This window comes from Mus caroli, unplaced genomic scaffold, assembly GCF_978045245.1.
Source record: "Mus caroli unplaced genomic scaffold, Mus_caroli_1 scaffold_9, whole genome shotgun sequence".
NCBI classification, from domain to species: domain Eukaryota; kingdom Metazoa; phylum Chordata; class Mammalia; order Rodentia; family Muridae; genus Mus; species Mus caroli.
The window spans coordinates 38624924-38645000 of NW_028227264.1; the positions used below are offsets into that span (position 1 = coordinate 38624924).

The following is a 20077-nucleotide window of genomic DNA, read 5'->3' on the forward strand; positions in this document are numbered from 1 at the left end:
AGCCATCTCTCCAGCCCAGTATTTTTTTTTTTTTAAGATTTACTTATTTTATTTATATGAGTACAATTATAGCTGTTTTCAGACACACCAGAAGAGGGCATCAGATTCCATTACAGATGGTTGTGAGCCACCATGTGGTTGCTGGGAATTAAACTCAGGACCACTGGAAAAGCAGTCGGTGCTCTTAACCACTGAGCCATCTCTCCAGCCTGTGTGTTTTGTATTCTGTCTTCCCAGGAAAGATATTATTGTGAGACCTGTGTGTCCAAGGCTGAAGATCAGGAACCTCCCTAGAGACTTCCTCATGTGAGTCCATCTTGAAAAGCACAGGAAGCTGAACTCTTAGATTTACGGGCAATGGCAGCCTCAGAAGATACAGCTATCAGGAAAGGAGGGGCTTACAGTCACTGGTTGGCTTCCTCCCCTGTTTGCCTTAGTTCTTTTGGTGCCTCCTGACTGTAGGGTGCTCCTATCCACATTCCCTGTGAGTCTCCTTCAGTTGTTATCTCGTGCTAATCACCTCTGGAAAGGGTGCTTTAGTGTAATATCTTGGGCACCTCCCAAACTAATCACGGTAAATAAGATTAGCCTCATAAATCCTCTCCTGTCAACCTGACCTCCAAGTACACAGCATGCTTAATATTCACACAAAGGTAATCATGAAGTCACGGGTTACAAGGCGAGTCTTCAGTGTAGCCAGACTTTGGCTATTTTGTGGGTAATTCTTTCTTCCATCCTTTTCTACCCCTTCAACCTCCTAACACTAGATAAGAGAGAGAGAAAAAAAAAAAGGATAGAGAGGAAAGGAAAGAGTTCCCGAGTAAAGTCAGGGATCAGAAAAGGTCAATGTTGTGGTTAGAATACTTCCTACTGATTAGGGGGATCAAGTTCCTTAGGGCAAGTTTGATCTTCACTGTCAGGATATCTAATTTCTTCTTGTTGTTTCTTCTTTATGCGACTTCTTCACAAACTGCAACGGAGCACAAACAATAACAACCAACTACCAAACAACAACCCGTTCACACTCTTGGAGCCGTAGCACTTATAAACCCTCTGAAAAGTCCACAGAGTTTCAAACTATGTACAGATCACAAAATCACACCCCTGCCAAAGCATGAGGTCAATCATAGCTGCTGTGGACAATCTGAAGCAGCCCCATATCCCACACCTGGGTTTAAAACAAAAACATATTATTATAATATTTGTGTTTTCTAAAGAAAACAAATTCCAGAATTCTCACTATACTTTAGCAACCAATCAAATTGGAGTACTGCTGGCGGGGAGGGTTTTTTTTTTTTTTTCACTGTGTATTCAGTTACTAAGAAGACAGAAACCTAGAACAAGTGGAGCTAGTGATGGCACTCCTAGTATGAACGAGGGATACAGTCCTAGTGTGAGGCTGAGGGCCTTGGAAAAGATGGAGTCTGAAGTGCATGGCAATGGGCAGCAGTAGGTGTACCGTCTCAGGAAAAGTGGAACTCACACTTCTTTATCCCACCTTTTTGCTACCTCCAGGCTCCTAGCTTGTCAGTGCCACCTGCATTCAGGATGGGTCCTCTCCCCTCAGCTGGTGTTTAGCATATCAACTGTGCTGAAGACACCTACACAGACACAGTTGGGAATGGGCTTTGATGATCTAGGTATCTCTTGATTGAACCAATTGATGACCATTCTTGGCATCTTTAAGAAAAGTGACTCCCTCAGTGGAAACTTTGCACCTACAGAAACGGGCTTGCTTAGTGTCCGAGGTATCTGAGATTTTACACGGTTGTTCTGGGTGTGACTTCTGAGAGGTGTGGCTTCCGTCTAGACTCACAGCTCAGCACATGGGGCCTCTTACTGAAGGAAAAGGGAGAGGAGTATTTTCACATGTCAGTGGAAAGGAGCTTGTCACTCCTCCTGACAGCCTGAATCCCATCCCTAGGATCCTCATGGTAGAAGGAAAGATCAAAGCTTATAAGTTATCAGACATTTACACCTGTGCTCATACAATACCCCCACACACAAACAAATAAATAAGTAAATATAATAAGGTTTTTAAAAGACCACATAATACTACTTAGATGAAAATGTCATCACTGCTAGGTGTTGTACACAGATAGAGTCAATGGATATTCCTGTTTCTATGCCTTTTCTTTTTACACATGGGACTAAAAAAACAAAACAAAACAACTGTATTACATTATCTTGCAGGACTTAATAGTACTGCCAGTTGGCTTCTTTGGAATCAGTCTTGAAATGGAGATGAACATATTTAACATATAGTCAGTTTGGTATGAGGAGTTTGAGGAGTTAACATCCCTGGAAGGGTAAAGAGGCAAGATTGGAGAAGTTGGTCTGCGGAGCCAAGGCAGTGGTGGTGCACGCCTTTAATCTCAGCACTTGGGAGGCAGAGGCAGGTGGACTTCTGAGTTCGAGGCCAGCCTGGTCTACAGAGTGAGTTCCAGGACAGCCAGGGCTACACAAAGAAACCCTGTCTTGAAAAAAACAACAACAAAAAAGAAGTTGGTTTGCAGTGCTTTCTTAACTACAGCCCCAGCTGTCCCACAGTGAGCTCTGAAAGGAGGATGAGTCATTAGTTTTCCTGAAGTGAGGGAGTGGTATGTGTCTGTGTGTGGTATATGTATGTATGGGGTATGTGTGTATATGTGGTGTGTGTGTGGTGTATGTATGGGGTGTGTATGGGTGTGTGTGTGTGGTGTGTATGTATATATGGGTTATGTGTGTGTATATATGTGGTGTGTGTGTGTGTGTGTGTGGTGTGTATGTATGTGGTGTATGTCTATGTGTGTGTATAACTGTGTCTGTGTGTGTATGTATGTGGTGTGTGTCTGTGTATATATGTGGTGTGTGTGTGTGGTGTGTATGTATGTGGTGTATGTCTATGTGTGTGTATAACTGTGTCTGTGTGTGTATGTATGTGGTGTGTGTCTGTGTGTGTGTGTATAACTGTGTCTCTGTGTGTGTGGTGGGTGTGTATATGTGGTGTGTGTTGTGTGAGCACACGCATATGGCACACATGCAAAGGTCTGATAAGGACGTACTCCATGCCATTGTTCATTACACAGAGGTCAGGAAATAATTTGTGGGATTTGGTATGTTCCTTCTACTATGTGTGTCCTGGGGATTGGACTCAAGTCATTAGGCTTGCCAGCAAGTGCCTTTGCAGGTTGAGCCATCTCAGTAGCCTAGGGCTCTGCATTTACCAGTCACTGGACCAAGGTTGCTGTAGGGAGACAGCATGAGCACAGACTTAGGGAACTCCTGAAGGCTGAGAGCTGGAAGCTGTTGTAGGCATGAGCCTCAGTAACAACTTCAGGGATGCATCCTCTTGCCTAGAAGAGTATCTGGAAAGCCCATCAGAGCATACCCCATATGGAGTAGGAGCTAGAATAAATTCCTGGACTGCACTGCTAAACCAGTATATGTGTGTGTGTGTGGGGCTAGAAATACACTTTTATTAAATAAACTATTTAATATATGTATTTTAAGCTTACAAGAGGATGACTTGTGAGAGTTGGTTTTAAGGTTTTCGACTTTCCACTGTCTGAGTCCTGGGTGGGGACTGAATTCTGGTTGTCGGGCTTGGTGGCAAGTGCCTTTTCCATGACCAGTCATCCTGCTGGTCCACTGTTGAAAATTATTGTCTTAAGGATAGAATCTCTCCATGTAGCTCTGGATGGCTTCAGCTCACTATGAAGACAAGAATTGGACTCACAGAGATCTGCGTGCCTCTGCCTCCCAAATGCTGTGACTAAAGGGGTATACCACATGCTTAGACACTGTGGGATGCTGTACAGTATGGAACCCAGGGCCTCAAGCACGCTAAACAAGCATTCTATCCCAGCTTTTAAAATTTTCTATTTACTCTCAGATATATCCTCACGCATGCCTGTGTCTACCATTCAATACTTCAGTTGTTTATGCGTAAAACAGGAGTAATGGATTGCATCTTTTAGGGGTGTTTGTACTTAGAGATATAAGGGGTGCACACACCACTGTGTACAAAGAACAAGTGTATTAGCTACTTTTTCCATTGCTGTGACTAGAGTCCTGAAAAAAGCTAAGGTCAGGAAGGAATGAGTCATTCTGGTTGATGGCTTAGGGCCCTAGTCCATCGCGTGGTGGCTGAGTATGCTGCGGTGGGAGAGGCATGGTGGATGCGTGTGCTGCAGTGGGGAAGGCGTGGTGGCTACGTGTGCTGCGGCTGCTCAGTGTCAGCAATCAGGAAGGAGAGAGAGATGTATGCTGGTGTTGTGGTGGTTTTTTTCCCCTTTTAGACTCAGTCTGGAATCCCAGCCCATGGATGGTGCCTGCTGCCCTTTCAGAGTGGGTTTCCTCCCTCAGTTAATCTTCCCTCTAAATATCTTCACCCAAATATGTGCTGTATTAATGCCCTACGTATCTCACAAACCAATCAAGTTGACAGCTGAAATTAGTCACGCAACACTCAATCAAAAATCTTAGAGCTGGGCATGGTAGCACATGCCTTTAACCCCAGAACTGGGGAGACAGAGGCAGGTAGATCTCTGTGAGTTTGGGGCCAGCCTGGTCTACACAGTGAGTTCCAGGACAGCCAGAGAGAAACAAAGAAATAAACAAAAATATTTTTGGGGTTGGACATGGTGCTCGGTAGTAGGATGCTGGCCTAAAATTAAAATGCACAAGGCCCTGGACACACAGTACTGCAGACAGAAAAAAACAAAACAAAACAAAACAAAAACAAACAAACCCTGATATTCCAGCATCACACAGTGATCACACAGCCCATCCATAGGCTGGGATTCCTAAAACTATATTTAGACCAATTTTTTTTTTTTTTTCGAGACAGGGTTTTTCTGTGTAGCCTTGGCTGTCCTGGAACTCACTCTGTAGACCAGGCTGGCCTCGAACTCAGAAATCCACCAGCCTCTGCCTCCCAAGTGCTGGGATTAAAGGCATGCACCACCACTGCCCAGCTAGACCAGTCTTCTTATTGTAAAGAAAAACTGTGTCTCTTTTATTCCTTGCCAGCACTTTGGTCAGTGTGTCCAAACCAAATTGATACTTGTTCTCTCAAGTATTGCTCCCAAGCCGGGCGTGGTGGCGCATGCCTTTAATCCCAGCACTCGGGAGGCAGAGGCAGGCGGATTTCTGAGTTCGAGGCCAGCCTGGTCTACAAAGTGAGTGTCAGGACAGCCAGAGCTACACAGAGAAACCCTGTCTGGAAAAACCAAAAAAAAAAAAAAAAAAAAAGTATTGCTCCCAGTCCTGGATTCCCTGGTTTGTCCAAGGTTCTATCTCATTGGTGAAGTTCTAAACATTGAGGCCATGTTGGAACATCCCCTTTCCATGGACTCTACACGTAATTAACCACCAAGTTCTGTTGAATTTGAGTTCTAAACAATTCCCTACACTTGCCTCTCCCTCATAATGAACACTGCTATTCCATGGGTTGTGTTTTTTGTTTTTTACCAGTGTTAAAGCAGTAGCTCCTTCATTGGTACTTCCCCTTATTGTGTCCTGAACAATATTGTCAGAGGACTTTTTCTTTTTCTTTTTTCTTTTTTTGGTTTTTCGAGACAGAGTTTCTCTGTGTAGCCCTGGAACTCACTCTGTAGACCAGGCTGGCCTTGAACTCAGAAATCCGCCTGCCTCTGCCTCCCAAGCAGAAGGATTTTTTTTTTAAATACACAGACTGATTATATTTCTTCTTAGCTCAAATGTGTTTGATAAGCAGTGTAGTGGCACCTACTTGTAACTGCAGAGCTTTGAGGCTTAGGCAGGAGGAGCCTGCGTTTGATGGGTTAGTGTGACCCTGAAACAGACTGACAAACTTTTAAAAATAGATTTATTTATTTATTTAATGTATATGAGCGAATTGTAGCTGTACTGATGATTTATTTATTTAATGTGTATGAGCACTGTACCCATCATGTGGTTGCCGGGAATTTGAATTCAGGACCTCTGCTCCCTCCGGCTGACCCTGCTTGCTCCAGCCCTGCTTAGTCTGGCCTAAAGATTTACTTATTGTTTTATCTAAGTACATGTAGCTGTCTTCAGACTCACCAGAAGAGGGCGTCAGATCTCATTACGGATGGTTGTGAGCCACCATGTGGTTGCTGGGATTTGAACTCAGGACTTTCAGCTAGTGCTCTTAACCACTGAGCCATCTCTCCAGCCCGTGAAGGTGAAGGACTTACTACTTACAAAACAATGAAACATAAAACCTATGAGCATGACTCACAGTTTGATACCTCCTTATTTGCTTGTCTTATCCATTTCTTCTTTCTAGCTTAATCTTGCAGGGCTCAAACTGGTTGCTTTCTCCTAATGTATCATTTTGTGACCGGGGTGCCGGCTGTCCTGCCTGCAGCTTTATGATCTATGTTCTTTTACTTCTTCAAGGCCCTATTCATTCTTTACATTTAAGTTCACGGTGCTTTCTTCATGAAGGCTACCCACCTAGCCTAACAGTTATCCTGCCGATTTTATCACTGTGCCTTGTGCCTTACAGTTCATATTATAGATGTACGCACGGGAGTCCTACACAATGAAATCGAAAGGCCTGATGATTGAAGCTCATGACATACAAGGAGGAACAAGAATTGGAAGTTTTAGTAGGTATTGGAGACAAATGAAGGAGAGGGAAGGAAATAAAGAGGAAATAACAAGTCGATTCTTTGTTTAGATGGTCTCCCCAGCAATAATGTTGTCTATGGATAGCTTAGCTGCCTTTTTGACACAGATACCTTATCAAATTTCCCTTATAAATTTAATCTTGTTATTAAAAATGCTGCCTTGTATTTTAGGTAGTGGAAGAGAGCTGAAATGCGCGTGTCGAATGGATCTCAATTTCTTTTCGTTTAAAAGCAATCAATATGCAGAGGGTCACATTTTTAGTAAGGCACTTGCTAGGGTCTCACAGTCCTACTTTGAGGTGATGGGTTCTGAGCCTCAGACACCATAACGAATCAACGTCACGAGCAAGATAAATACCTTAAACCCCTAGGTGAGCCTCGCCATTACTGTAAAACACGCTTTACTACCCAGCAAAAACGATTGTTTTTAAAACGCTGCATTTTTGCAATCTTCCAAGCGCTTTAATTGTTCTCAGACAGATGGCTAAAGCTAGGCTACCGCACCCGCATATGCTAGGATAAAACCGACTAGAGCGCCAAGAAAAAGATGATTGGCTGTGGGCCGTAGAAGTTACACGGTTCCCCCTAGCAAGAGCTGGGAAACCGCTGAATCTTCAGGTTTTGAAATACCGTTTTTGCATCGTAAAGAAAGAAGATTAACCTATCAGGAAGAACCGAGCACATCCAATTACCAATCAAGAGCGGGAAAAAAGCCAAAGCCGGAGATACCCAGGCACTAAAGCGGACGTCACTCTTCAGTCTCTGCCAATAAGCCGAGGCAAGGGGCGGGGCAACCAGAGGATCAATTGCCCAAGAAAACAAACAATGTGTAGTACAACTGTCTGAACCCCAGTCCTAAGCTCCGGATGCGCCGGAATAAGCTCCAGAGCAAGGCTCTCGTGAGGTGCTTCCCGCTTTTCTAGCCTAATGACAGTCAGGGCCGGGTATCTACTTCCTAGCTCAGCAAAGGTGTCCTTCCCGCCAGCTCCCACAGGCTCGCAAAAAATCCCGCTGCAACTTTGCGCTACAGTTTACAGGAACAGCAGTCGCGCGCTACCTGAGGGGGTGGGGCGGCGGCAGTGCGCAGGCGTACATGCCTTGTGGAGGCGTGGCCCAAAAGGCCCCAGGAACTCTGGGAACTGTATTCCCCGCTCCCGAGGAGGTAGCACAACTCACGAGCCCACTTGAACTACATTTCCCAGAATGGCTTGAGACCTTGGGGCGGGCTGCTTGGTTCCTTAATGAGTTCGAGAAAGCCGCGGCGCGGCCCACCAGGTTCCAAAACAAGGAAATGAAGGGAGGAGGCGGGACTGTGGATGCCTGCGGGAGCCGCCGCCGCCGCCGCGGAGGAGGAGGAGGCGGAGGAGGTGGCTGCCGCGGCCGCCGAGGAGTCCCTTGCTGAAGGCGGACCGCGGAGCGGCGGGCGGCGCGCGCGCGCCCGAGCGACGGCTGTTGGAGAAGTGGAGCGGCGGCGGCGGAGGAGGGACTGAGTGGCGGCGGCCCCCGCGTCCCGGTTTCTCTATGGGGGAAGCAGACAATGGATTATGATTTCAAGGCGAAGCTGGCGGCGGAGCGGGAGCGGGTGGAGGATCTGTTTGAGTACGAAGGGTGCAAAGTGGGACGCGGCACCTACGGGCATGTCTACAAGGCGAGGCGGAAAGATGGGTAAGAGCGCGAGCGGGGAGTGGGCTCGTCCCGTCCCCTCCGCTGCGGAGCCCCGGAGGGCTGGGTGGGTCGGAGCTCCCGGGACGAGGCGGCGTGGGTCTCAGAGCGACGTCCCGGGGCTAACTCGGAGGCACTGGTGCTGCCGCCCCCCGCTGGCCGGTCGCGCCCCTCGAAGTCGTACGGCGCAGCCCCGTCGGGGGCGTCGGTCCTGCCTGGAGTCGCGGCTGCGTGATTAACAGCGGGCGGCGGGACCGGGTGGAGACCGCGCCTGGAGGTGGAGTTTAGGGGTCTGGTCCCGGGGGACCCTCCGGAGGGCTTGGCTGAAGAGTTACCGGTTTGGCCCTGTGCTGGTGACGGTCGTGGTGGAACTTCCAATCGGCGCAGCGCCTTCCCGGGGCGGCGGTTTGAAAGCTCACGGGGGCGCCTCCTGTCTGGTGGCCCAGCGCTTGGGGTTCTGGCTGGCCCCTCGGGTCTGACTTCCTTGCCAACCCATCCTACATCTCTGATGTTTACCTGGGGACTTCCCGATCCTGCTCCCGATTCCCACATTTTAATATTCTGAATTCAGCACTCTGAAGGTGGACCCTGGAGAGAGATAAATTGTATATTACAAGATTTAAGTGTTCTCTGGTTGCTTACCTTTCCTGCCTCTTGGCTATCTTAGGTATAAGATATATCTTGGCTATCTTATTCCCCCCAACCCCCTTTAAGATAGGGTATCTTGTGCGCCCTGCTTGGCCTGGAACGGAGAGATTCGCCTGCCTCTGCTTCTCAGGTACTGTCATTAAAGGCGTATGCCACCAAACCTGGTCCATTTCTCTTTTCTTCAGGAAGAAATCTTGAGTATTAGTATCCTCCAGTTCTCAGCCTCTTTCAAATGGCTGTGAGCTTTGGTAGTGTTTATTGAGAACCTAGACCACCAAGAACAGAAAACGGAGTGACAGGCTTGAGCCTGGACTACCGTTTTCTTAGTTGAGGGGATCTATAGGAATCTCTTGGGAAGTCTTTATGGATTGTTATATCAGTAAAAGACAAGTTGATAAAGCATCGAGAATGTCCCCTTCGGGCCGGTGGTCTAAGAGCTGGCCGGGTGGAACCAAACTTCAGGCCTGGGAATGGTGAGTTTAAAGCCAGTTGTCACCCTCTCTCCTTTCTGGAAGGAATTCCTTTCTCTTAGGTTCTGTAACTTAGACGCAAACGATTGTCAGACTATACAAAAGGGAGACTTTAGGATTGTGATGGGGCATTTTTGATAAGCCGATTATCACCGTACCTCAGATTTAAAGTGCTCCTTGGGGCTCCTCCTTCCCAGTGCTGTGATTTGATAATGTTGGTGAGGTGCTCCCGCATCAAAGTAAGCAGTGCTCGAGCTACTTTTCTAAGAAGAAAGCCAGAGCACAGTCGTACCAAGTGTCTCATACGCAGTACCTGGAAAGTTACAGGTCGTGTCCAGGTCTCAAGGATGATGGTTAATCGCTATTGCAGGTAGACCTGTCTAGGCCAAGCTACTCAGTTGTCTGAGCTGTTTCTTTTAATTACCACATCCTCGAGTGCACACCAGGGGCTGGAGGGTACTGTAACTGACTTGCACTTTGTTTTTGGCATATGCACTCTCCTGATTAAATTGATATTCCAGTGGGACCCTTCACAGGGCTGTTTGGGGAAAGCAAATCCAGTGCTGTCATTTGGACACTGTGGTTCCATTGTTGGGTTGGATTTTCCCGTATCCCCAGGGACTGTGCTAACGTTGTGATACACGTCATCTAGAATACACAAAGTTTTCATTAAAAATATCTTAAAATATTTTCATTTGCCCTGAATCTTTGAGAAATTTAACAATTCTGCTTCTGAGTCACATAGACTAGACCCATCTAATCCCATTACAACAGTAACAGTTTCCGCTTCTTCGTTCTCACTATATAATAAGGATGTTGATTAAAATACACTTATTCTATGAGTGAAATTGGTAAAGTAGAATACATAAAATAAGGTCAGTTTTTGTATTTTCAAAGTAGAATTAAAACAAAACAAAACAAAAAACCAAAACACTTAGAGCTAGAGGCAGGCATAGGTGGATCTCTGAGTTGGAGGCTAGCCTGGTCTACAGATGGAGTTCCAGGCCAGCCACGGCTACACAGAGAAGCCCTGTTTCAAAAAAGCCAACAAAACAAAACAAATCAACCAACAAAAAACCACTTAGAATATGAAAATATATTTTCAGACCATTATATCACATGTTCAGGCCACTATATCACATGTAAGACAAACCATGATAGGTTTTATTTATTGATTTTCTTGGGTTAAGAGTCTGGTTCAGATTCCTGGCTTTACACTAACATTCAAGTCTCCTGTGATTTGGTAGTGGGATTAGTTTTATGTTCATTACTAATCAGCAGTTTGAAAGAACAAGGTTTTTTTTTTTTTTTTTTTTTTGGTTTTTCGAGACAGGGTTTCTCTGTGTAGCCCTGGCTGTCCTGGCACTAACTCACTTTGTAGACCAGGCTGGCCTCGAACTCAGAAATCCGCCTGCCTCTGCCTCCCAAGTGCTGGGATTAAAGGCGTGCGCCACCACGCCCGGCTAGAACAAGGTTTTAGTGGTAGTTCTCAAATGTGATTCTGATTCGGATAGTTAAGGATTTTATCCTCTGGTCATTCTAAATTACACTTCCCCTCTTTACATTTTATTTTGGTAAGCTCAGGAAAATGAGTGGTGCGATGCTATTTTAGGGAGCAAGAAAGATGAGGGCCTGCTAGAGAAAAATAATTCTAGTGTATATAACACTATGGCATATACATGCATACACATGTGTACACACACATAAATGTACTCTAACATATAAACAAAAATTGTTAGAACTTTAGAATAACATTGCAGGTTGTTAGTTACTTCAAAATGAGATTTTCAAATGAGATTTAAAATAGGCTATACCATGCAGTGTGTATTTATAGCAGGCTAGAAATGTAAGACGTGTCTGAGTTTTTCACCTTTATATATTTAATTGTTGCATAAAGATTTTCATACACAGTGGTACTAGTGATGTTTTGATCCCTTGTACATTGTATACATCAGAGTAAGAATGTCTCCTCAGACACTTAGCATGTCATTGTGTTGAAACATTGGAAATGTTGTTTCCAGCTTACTTGACATGTTGTATCTTATGATTATATACAGTTTCTTTGCTGTTCAACAGTGTTTTCCTTTAATAAAAATGTTTCTCATTAATTTTTCATTTGGAAGGAAAATGAAAATATTGACCCCTGTAAAAAGCAGTCAGGCTTGCACCCTCAAGATGGCACACCTACTGCCTAGAATGTGCTGGCAAGCATGAGGCTTGAGTCGCAACCTGGGGATGCTCATGAAGGAAGATACCCATTTCCACAAAGGTGTCCTCTGACTTCCACACCTGTGACATGTGGGTGTTCTCTCCCCTAGGCATTCAAAGGAAGTAAATGCCAAAAAAAAAAAAAAAAAATTCAGGCTGAAAATTAATTACCTACAATTTACTTATTAGACATATTACATGTGAGCTGTGGCATGCACATGGAGGTCAGGAGACAACCTTGTGGCAAGGATCTTGTCTACCTTCATAGAGGTTCTGAGGGTTGAATTGAAGCTGCTGTGCTGGGTTATCTATCAGACAGGTGCCTTCACCTGCTGAACCATTTTGTTGGCCCAAATTTACTTATTGGTGCTGAGGTCCAGTATAGAGCCTTGGGAATAATACCCACCATGCACGCTGCCACTGAGCTATGCTTCCAGCTCTAGGATATCTTAGCATTTTTTAGTATGAGTAAGAATTCATAAGATTTTTTTTCTTAGTAGTAAAAAGTTTCACACTGTGCTGGGGATATAGCTCAGTTGGTGGAATGCTTGCAGAGCACACAGAAGGCTCTAGGTTCTATACAGTATAAACCGGACTTGGCACAATACCAATGCTTGGGAAATGGAGCCAGGAGGATCAGATGTTCAAGGCTGTAGTTAGCTATATATGAGTTCCATCCAGCCTGGGGCACCTGAGACCCTGTTTCAAAAAAAGTTGGGCATAAAACTTTATAGTGACAAGTCTGAAAACAGTATCTTTCTAGTTAGGAGCACTTAATTATGACTGATAAAGGAATATTGTTAAATTCTTTTCATTAAAAGGGTCATAAAAACCTGATTCTATGGCATATATGAAAACTTGACTAATGTGAGTTGGATTTCCAAGACTGACTGAAAACAAAAAGTTGCTTTGTATGACTGTTTTTAAAAGGTACTTGGTAATTGAAAGTGGAGTGGCTGCCAGAGTTCCTAAGGGTTTCAGTTTTGTCTTAGGTTTCAGCTGAGGACTGGGGCATGTAGGCATGTTTTAATGCTTCATGAAGTCCTTCACGTGTAACTACATGTAGATAGACACGGACAAATCAGGGCAGCAGCATCTGTCTGGGTGGTTTTTGTTTTTTGTTTTTTGTTTTTTGTTTTTTGTTTTTTGTTTTTTGTTTTTTTTTTGCATCTGTCTGTTTTTAATGGAGTTTCCCCAATTGGTTTGTAGATTTTCCTGTTTGCTTTGTGTGTGTGTTTGCATTTTGATTGGTGGCTCCTAGAGGTTTAGGTAGTTAGCTCTGTGATAATAAGTAGTATTCTAACTGTCTAGAGCTTTAGATCATCTAGCTCAACTGTCTTTTTTTTAGACAGGGGGAGCTCAGGGAAACTCAGGGTTCCAAGAGGTTGTTAACTCACTGTCACACAGCACTTAGGAAGCCTAAAGCCCAGACTGGAGTCTTGGATTTTGTTATGCATTTTCCTTCCTAATGAGAAGAAAGCAAAAAGGGCCATTTTGGCCTGGCGCGGTGGCACATGCCTTTAATCCTAGCACTTGGGAGGCAGAGGCAGGCGGATTTCTGAGTTTGAGGCCAGCCTGGTCTACAGAGTGAGTTCCAGGACAGCCAGGGCTCTACAGAGAAACCCTGTCTTAAAAAACAAAAACAAAACAAAAAAACAAAAAGAAAAACAGGCCGTTTTAAGCCGGGCGTGGTGGCACATGCCTTTAATCCCAGCACTTGGGAGGCAGAGGCAGGCGGATTTCTGAGTTCGAGGCCAGCCTGGTCTACAAAGTGAGTTCCAGGACAGCCAGGGCTACACAGAGAAACCCTGTCTCGAAAAACCAAAAAAAAAAAAAAAAAAAAAAAAAAAAAAAAAAAAAAAAAAAACCAAAAAAACCAAAAAAAAAAAAAAAAACAAAAAAAGGCCGTTTTGCCTTTACCTTGGGTAATTTTATCTAAATACTTGTTTCATACAAATAAAACAAAACACCAACCAACCAACAAAAACAAAAATAAAGAAACACCCCCAAACCACCCTTATCAGAAATATGGGAAAGAACTACAGGAAAAGAACATTTACAGAAGGCGTGCAGAGGAGGAGGTATTTGGGGTAAAGTTGGTAGCTTGCCCAAGGCTCTGGAGTCAATGCCCAGAGCAGCAGAACAACAGAAGAATGTCTGCATAGCTGCTTATCTTCCTGACTTACCCTGGTCCCCCGTGTCACCACTGTGGTCCTTCCTGTGACTCACACAGCTGCAGAACTGGTGTCCACCTTTGGTCCTTTCTCACTGTAGACTAAGATCCAAGTTGCTGCCATTGTCATATTTCCTGAAAATAAAGTCAGGTATATTTTGTTTAGAAAAATTATACATTTCTTCTTATGTATAACTGGGTCAGATCTACCCTACAGTACCTTAATTTGACATCAGAAGACATGTGCACTCAGATCCTGACTAATTCTTTTTCTACTTCATTGAATTGACTTATAGTGTTGAACTACATTTCCTAGGACTTAGGTCTTTCCTGTCTGACATTTACGTTTTACCTAGGATGGGGTCGTCACTGACAGTCCTCTTACTCATTTCTTTATCCTTACACATCTGGCCACCTCTTGTTCATATTTCAGTACCCAGCTTTATTTGCTTTCTGCCAGAAGTCTCCCCTCAGTCATTCAATGTACTTATCTGTGCCTCTGTTCCTCCTTACAGATATAGTTTCACTAGCAAAGATGTTGCAGTCTTTCCGTTGTTAGCTTCAGTGTCTAGTATACAGTTGGGTATATATACACAATCAAAAACTATGTAGATTTTGTAGTGTAGTGTGGGCCACACGAGACCCTGTTGGAAACAAACCCAAATTGTTGAATTTTTAAAATTCTATAAAGTGGTAAACATGCTTTCATGACCTTAAGACAAATTGAGCCGGATAGTGGTGGTGCACGACTTTAATACAAGAACTTGGGAGGCAGTGGCAGAGAGGCAGAGAGAGGCAGAGAGAGGCAGAGAGGAGAGGCAGATGCAGGCGGATTTCTGAGTTCAAGGCCAGCCTGGTCTACAGAGTGAGTTCCAGGACAGTCAGGGCTACACAGAGAAACCCTGTCTCGAAAAACCTAAAAAGGAAAAAAAAAAAAGCCCAAAACCCAAATTGAAATTATACACGTGCACACACACACACACACACACACACACACACACACACACACAAACTTATGTGCAGTTTTAGAGACAGAAATCTCTGTCTCTATCTTCTGTGTGCTGGGATTAAAGGTAGGTGCCTCCACACCTGGCATGAAATTTTGAAATGGCAATGTTATATGGGATAGGTGATTTGATATATTTCTATAGGACTAACTTGATTTTAGGCTAACCTAAACTTGAACTAATGATCTCTCCACTTTGCCCTTCCGTGCTAGCATTATAGGCAGAAGCCCCAGCACCTGGTTAATTACAGGTCAGACCCAAGGCTTTGTGCAGGTTAGGCAGGCACAGGAGCTGCTTCACTGTATTTCCAGTTCTAGCACTAGTCAGTCTTGCCCCTCCCCCCCCCCCCCAATCTAGGTGTGTATTACTTTTTTTCCTAAGAAGGTATACGTTTAATTGCTTCCCTTTCATCCTTTCATTTTGAGGCAAAGGCTTAATCTGTAGTCCAGGCTGGTCTCAAACTCCCCATCCTTCTTGCTACAGACTTCAGAGTGCTGGGCACACAGGTGCATACTACCATACCTTATGGTTTCTTTTAATAGACATTGATAAAGAGCAGAGTTCTTTTGGAATAGTAAGCATTTTTCCTTCTTAGACCAAACCGGTTTTTGCTAGTGTGTGAATTCTTTCTTCTGTGCTTTTAATAGCTATTTCATAGCCATGCTTAAAAGATATCAGACTCATATATTTTAGGAATTCTTTCTTGATATTACAGATTTATAGTTAAAAAGATATTTTTAGCATTTAGTAATTGAAGTGAATGTTGGTTTATATTTATTTGCTTATTTTTGCAATATAAGCTTTCTAAAACATTGTTTTTGAGACCTAAGGGAAATAATCTCTCAATGCCTTGATAGGAACAGTGGTCCTGAGACTGAACAGCAGCCGCTAGTAAACATTTTAGGCTTGTGTGGCCATCTCAGATGTGCTTATTTACAACTGAGTCTGAAGAGATTGGTAAGGAATACCAGTGTTCACAGAACAATGCAAAAGAAACCACTCCACTCTTTGAAATGACTTGAAGATAGCTAATGTTAAAAAACCGTAGTTTGTGGGCTGGTCAGTGGTTTCTCAGTTAAGAGCACTTTGTGACTCTTTCAGAGGGCACAGGTTTCATTCCCAACACCCACTTGCTGGCTCATTATTATCTGTAACTCCATCCAGTCCCATGGTATCCCATGAACTCTTTCGGGCCTCATGGGCATCATACATCATACAAGAATACATACATACATATATGTAGGCAAAACACTCATACACAAAAAAATAAAAATAAATCTTAAAGTATCCTGTAAAATGAAGAACGTGTTTAGTTAGTAATTGCAAGGGCCTGGGAAGGGAGGCAGTGAGTGTGCTGATCTTCCTGTCATACTCTTTCCTCTCTGGAGGCAGCTTCTGGATGCGTTTTCTTTTGTGTATATATCAAGCATGCCGTTTGATATAATAAATGCTGTGGTTTGCATATTTTTCTTTTTAAACTTTAACAACTTGAAGACCGATCATTGCATATCTTTTGCACAGACATGTCTTAGTTTTATTTTCTGTTTTATTGACACATGATTTAACTAGCCTTCTTGATGGAACTTTAGAATTGTTCTAGTTTTTTGCTAGTACTAACACTAGTGAATATCCCAGTAAGTGCAATATTAATATGTAAGTTAAATTTCTAGAAACTCTTTATCTTTGGAAGTAGTGACTTGAAATTGTTTGCTAATACTATGATATACAGGACATATATCTAAACAGTGGAGATTAAGAAGTGGCACTTGAGATATTGATGCAGAGAAGTAATGAATTATTTGTTTGCCACAGGACATGCAGATTGCTTTCAGATACTGTTGTTTTAGTAATACAGAGTTTTAACTAGAATGAGTTTTAAAATACAGTGCTTGTCAGTGTTGATGAAGGAAGTGTTTCTACTTTCTCTCACTTTTTGGGACTTGATAAACTGGATAAGATGTTAATATATGATATTAAATGGTAAGCTTGTTTCTTAAAAAATGCCCAGGATAGTCTGGGTTAGAAGTCGGTATAGACTATTTTAAGTTAATATATTACAGTTTGAAGATTTCTTGGTGCTATCATTATAGTTACAGTATTTAGATCTTTTTTGAATATTTGGATACTAAAAACTGAGTTTTGCTCACTGTGGTAAAAACCTTTAATTCCTGCAGTGGAGCATAGAGGTGGGCTGATCTCTGTGAATCTACCCTGGTATACATAGCAAGTTCCAGGCCAGCCAAAGCTGCATAGTGAGACCTTGTCTCAAAAACAAATAAACAAAACCCTCCCCAAACCAAGAATTACCACAAGTTAGTGTTTGTAAAGAATGAACTTGTTATCATGTTATGTAGCTGGACAATGTTAGGACTTCCTTTTGGTTCTAAAACAAAGTGACAAGAAGTATTATTTTTAGAATGTGTTTTAAATTTAAGTAACTAACTCAGCCATTTCTTAAAAATAGCATTTTTGGTCTGGAACCAGGCAGAGTTAGCCAACGATGCTATTTTAAAGATTTTGTCCATGTATAAATAGCTGACTGTCCAGCACTTCCTGTAATAGCTGTTGGAGCACAGGCTGTGCAGGGTAAGAGCATCTCGAGAGAGCAGGACGTCATTCAGGATGCAAGTGTGTAGCAGTCAGTGTTTTAAACTGAGGTTTGAGTTCTGCGGGAGTGAGGGATGGATCACAGAAATAAAAGCCTTTGGAGTCATTAGATAATTGGTATCCTCATAAAATGTCTTTAGTTTCTTGTGGTAGGGATCAAAAAATGCAGTAAGTCTTACTACAAGGAAAAGCACAGCTTTCTTGATGAGACTTTAAACTGTATTTTCTACGTAAAAATAGAAAAGGAAACAGTAGTTGATGGTAAATTACTGAGCCTCAGCAACAGCTTTTTGTCTGTTTACTGTATCCCTGTGCATTGTGGATTTACCACAGCCCTCATTGCAAAGGGGCCTTTGTCACCTTGTTATTTAGGTAAGACACTATACAGCCAGCCTCAAGATACCTTTGACAGGGCTGGAGAGATGGCTCAGCGGTTAAGAGCACTGACTGTTCTTCTGAAGGTCCTGAGTTCAAATCCCAGCAACCACATGGTGGCTCACAACCATCTGTAATAAGATCTGAAACCCTCTTCTGGTGTGTCTGAAGACAGCTACAGTGTACTTACATATAATAAAGAAATAAATCTTTAAAAAAAGAGATACCTTTGACAGACCACAGGTGCATAAAGCTTTTCAAAAGAAAGTCATTTATAAAAACATTGGAATTCAAGGTCATCCTCTGCTACAAAGAGAGGTGCGGAGGGAGTTGAGGAAGGAAAGAGGAAAGAATCTAAGTTCCCTAAGCATTATAGACCTACACAAGCAAGTATGCAAGCCAAGTAAAAAACAAACTAGTCAGGAGGTGGTGGTGCACGCCTTTAACCCCAGCCCTCAGGAGGCAGGTAGATCTGGGTTCAAGACCAGCCTGATCCTTAGAATGAGTTTTCCCAGTGTTTTAAGTCACTTTTAAAGACACAGTTAATAGTAACCACACTGCAGAAGGTCAGGAATGCTGTCCAAGTCTGTGAGCTCTTGGCACATGTGCTTGAGGTTCTGAGTTTAGTGCCCAGCCCTGTAAGAAAGAAAGATTTCATGGTACAAAATGAAATTTTACTTTTGAGAAAAGCATTGCTGCTGTGTCCTGCTTTTGACTTAGTACTGGTGAGCATATTTAACTTACTCTTTTTATAAAGATTTATCTAATTTTTATGTGTATCTATTCTGTGTATGTAGGAGACTAGAGGAAGGCCTGGGGCATTGTAGAGGTGAAATTACAGGTAACTCTGAGCTACTCGACTTGGGTGCTAGGAACTGAACTCAGGTTTTTAGGGAGAGCAATAGCAAGTCTCCTTTAGCTGCTGAGCTGTCTTTCTAGCACCCACCCCTCCACCCCGCCACCATAAAGAATTAAACAAAATTATGTGTGTATGCTTGTGTATGTGTGTAACTGTGAGCACGTGTAGGGTCAGAGGGCAATGTGGGGGTCTGTTCTTGCCTCCCACCATGTGGCTACTGGGGTTGAACTCAGATCGCCATGCTTGGAGGAGAGCACCTTGAACCTTCTGAGCTATCTCACTGTCCCTGACCCTTGAGCTTATTGAAAATAAGTATGCTACTGTCTTGATAACTGCCTGATTCTCAGCTTGCAGGAGTTGGAGGAGGGCCCCAGTTCAAGGGTGGTCTGGGCACAGAGAGACAGGGTCGTCTGCCTGTTTCTCAGCAGCTATCCTTCTCACTTTCCTCCTCCTCCTCCTCCTCCTCCACCCCCACAAGTAATCCACTGGGAAGGCAAACGTTAAAATACAGTTTTTTAGCAATCAAGAATTCACCTTTTCATCCAGACCAGTGGTTCTTAACCTTCCTAATGTTGAGACCCTTTAGTACAGTTCCTCATGTTGTGGGATTCCTCCTATCCCAATTATTTTTGTTGCTACTTCATACTTGTCATTTTGCTACTGCTATGAATCGTAATATAAATATCTGGTGTGCAGGACATCTGATATGTGACTCCTGTAAAAGGTTTGTTCAACTTCCAGCCAATGGGTCATGACCCCATAGGTTGAGAATTGCTGGTCTAAATGTTAAATATTTACAACCATCTCAGATAGAGTTGACCTTGAGTGCTATGCTGCACTGCACTGTGCTGCTGTGGTGTCCCTAGGAAGTAGGACATGTCAGCTCCCTTGTGTTGTGGGACCACCAATATGTGTGATTTATCATTGTCTGAAATTCATTATGTAGCAGCACATAATAGGATCTTTTTTTTGGGGGGGGGGTTGGTTTTTCGAGACAGGGTTTCTCTGTGTAGCCCTGGCTGTCCTGGAACTCACTCTGTAGACCAGGCTGTTGAACTCAGAAATCCGCCTGCCTCTGCCTCCTGAGTGCTGGGATTAAAGGCGTGCGCCACCACGCCCGGCTTTCATAATAGGATCTTATGTAACGTGCAGAACCAGTGTTTGTTAATCTTTCAGTAGGAATACTTTTGTTTTTATTCTATTAAAATTGGTAAATAATAGCTGTACACAGTAAAAACCAAACCTTCAATGGTGTAGTCGTACATAAGATGAAAAGTAGAATCTTTCTGTCGTACTGCCTTTTTCCAATTTCTCTTTACTTCTCAGAAGTAAGCACTAGTGCTAGCCCCGCTTTATTTTCGTATATGCCTCAGGATCAAGCCTGTGGCTTTGGGGTCCCAGTGGATGTCTAGGCTGAAAAGGTGCTTGGTTCCAAGCCTAAGTACCTG

At 43.4% G+C, this 20077-nt stretch overlaps 1 protein-coding gene across 1 annotated transcript in view; it reads left to right on the top strand.

Annotated features, from left to right (window-relative positions):
- Nucleotides 1-7033: 7033 nt before the first annotated feature.
- Cdk19 (cyclin dependent kinase 19) overlaps nucleotides 7034-20077 on the top strand; it is a 138181-nt gene continuing 125137 nt past the window's right edge. The window contains exon 1 of the mRNA XM_021173711.3: nucleotides 7034-8285. Within this exon, the coding sequence (XP_021029370.1) occupies nucleotides 8158-8285 (128 nt within the window). The 5' untranslated portion in view covers nucleotides 7034-8157. The remainder of the gene's footprint in view (nucleotides 8286-20077) is intronic.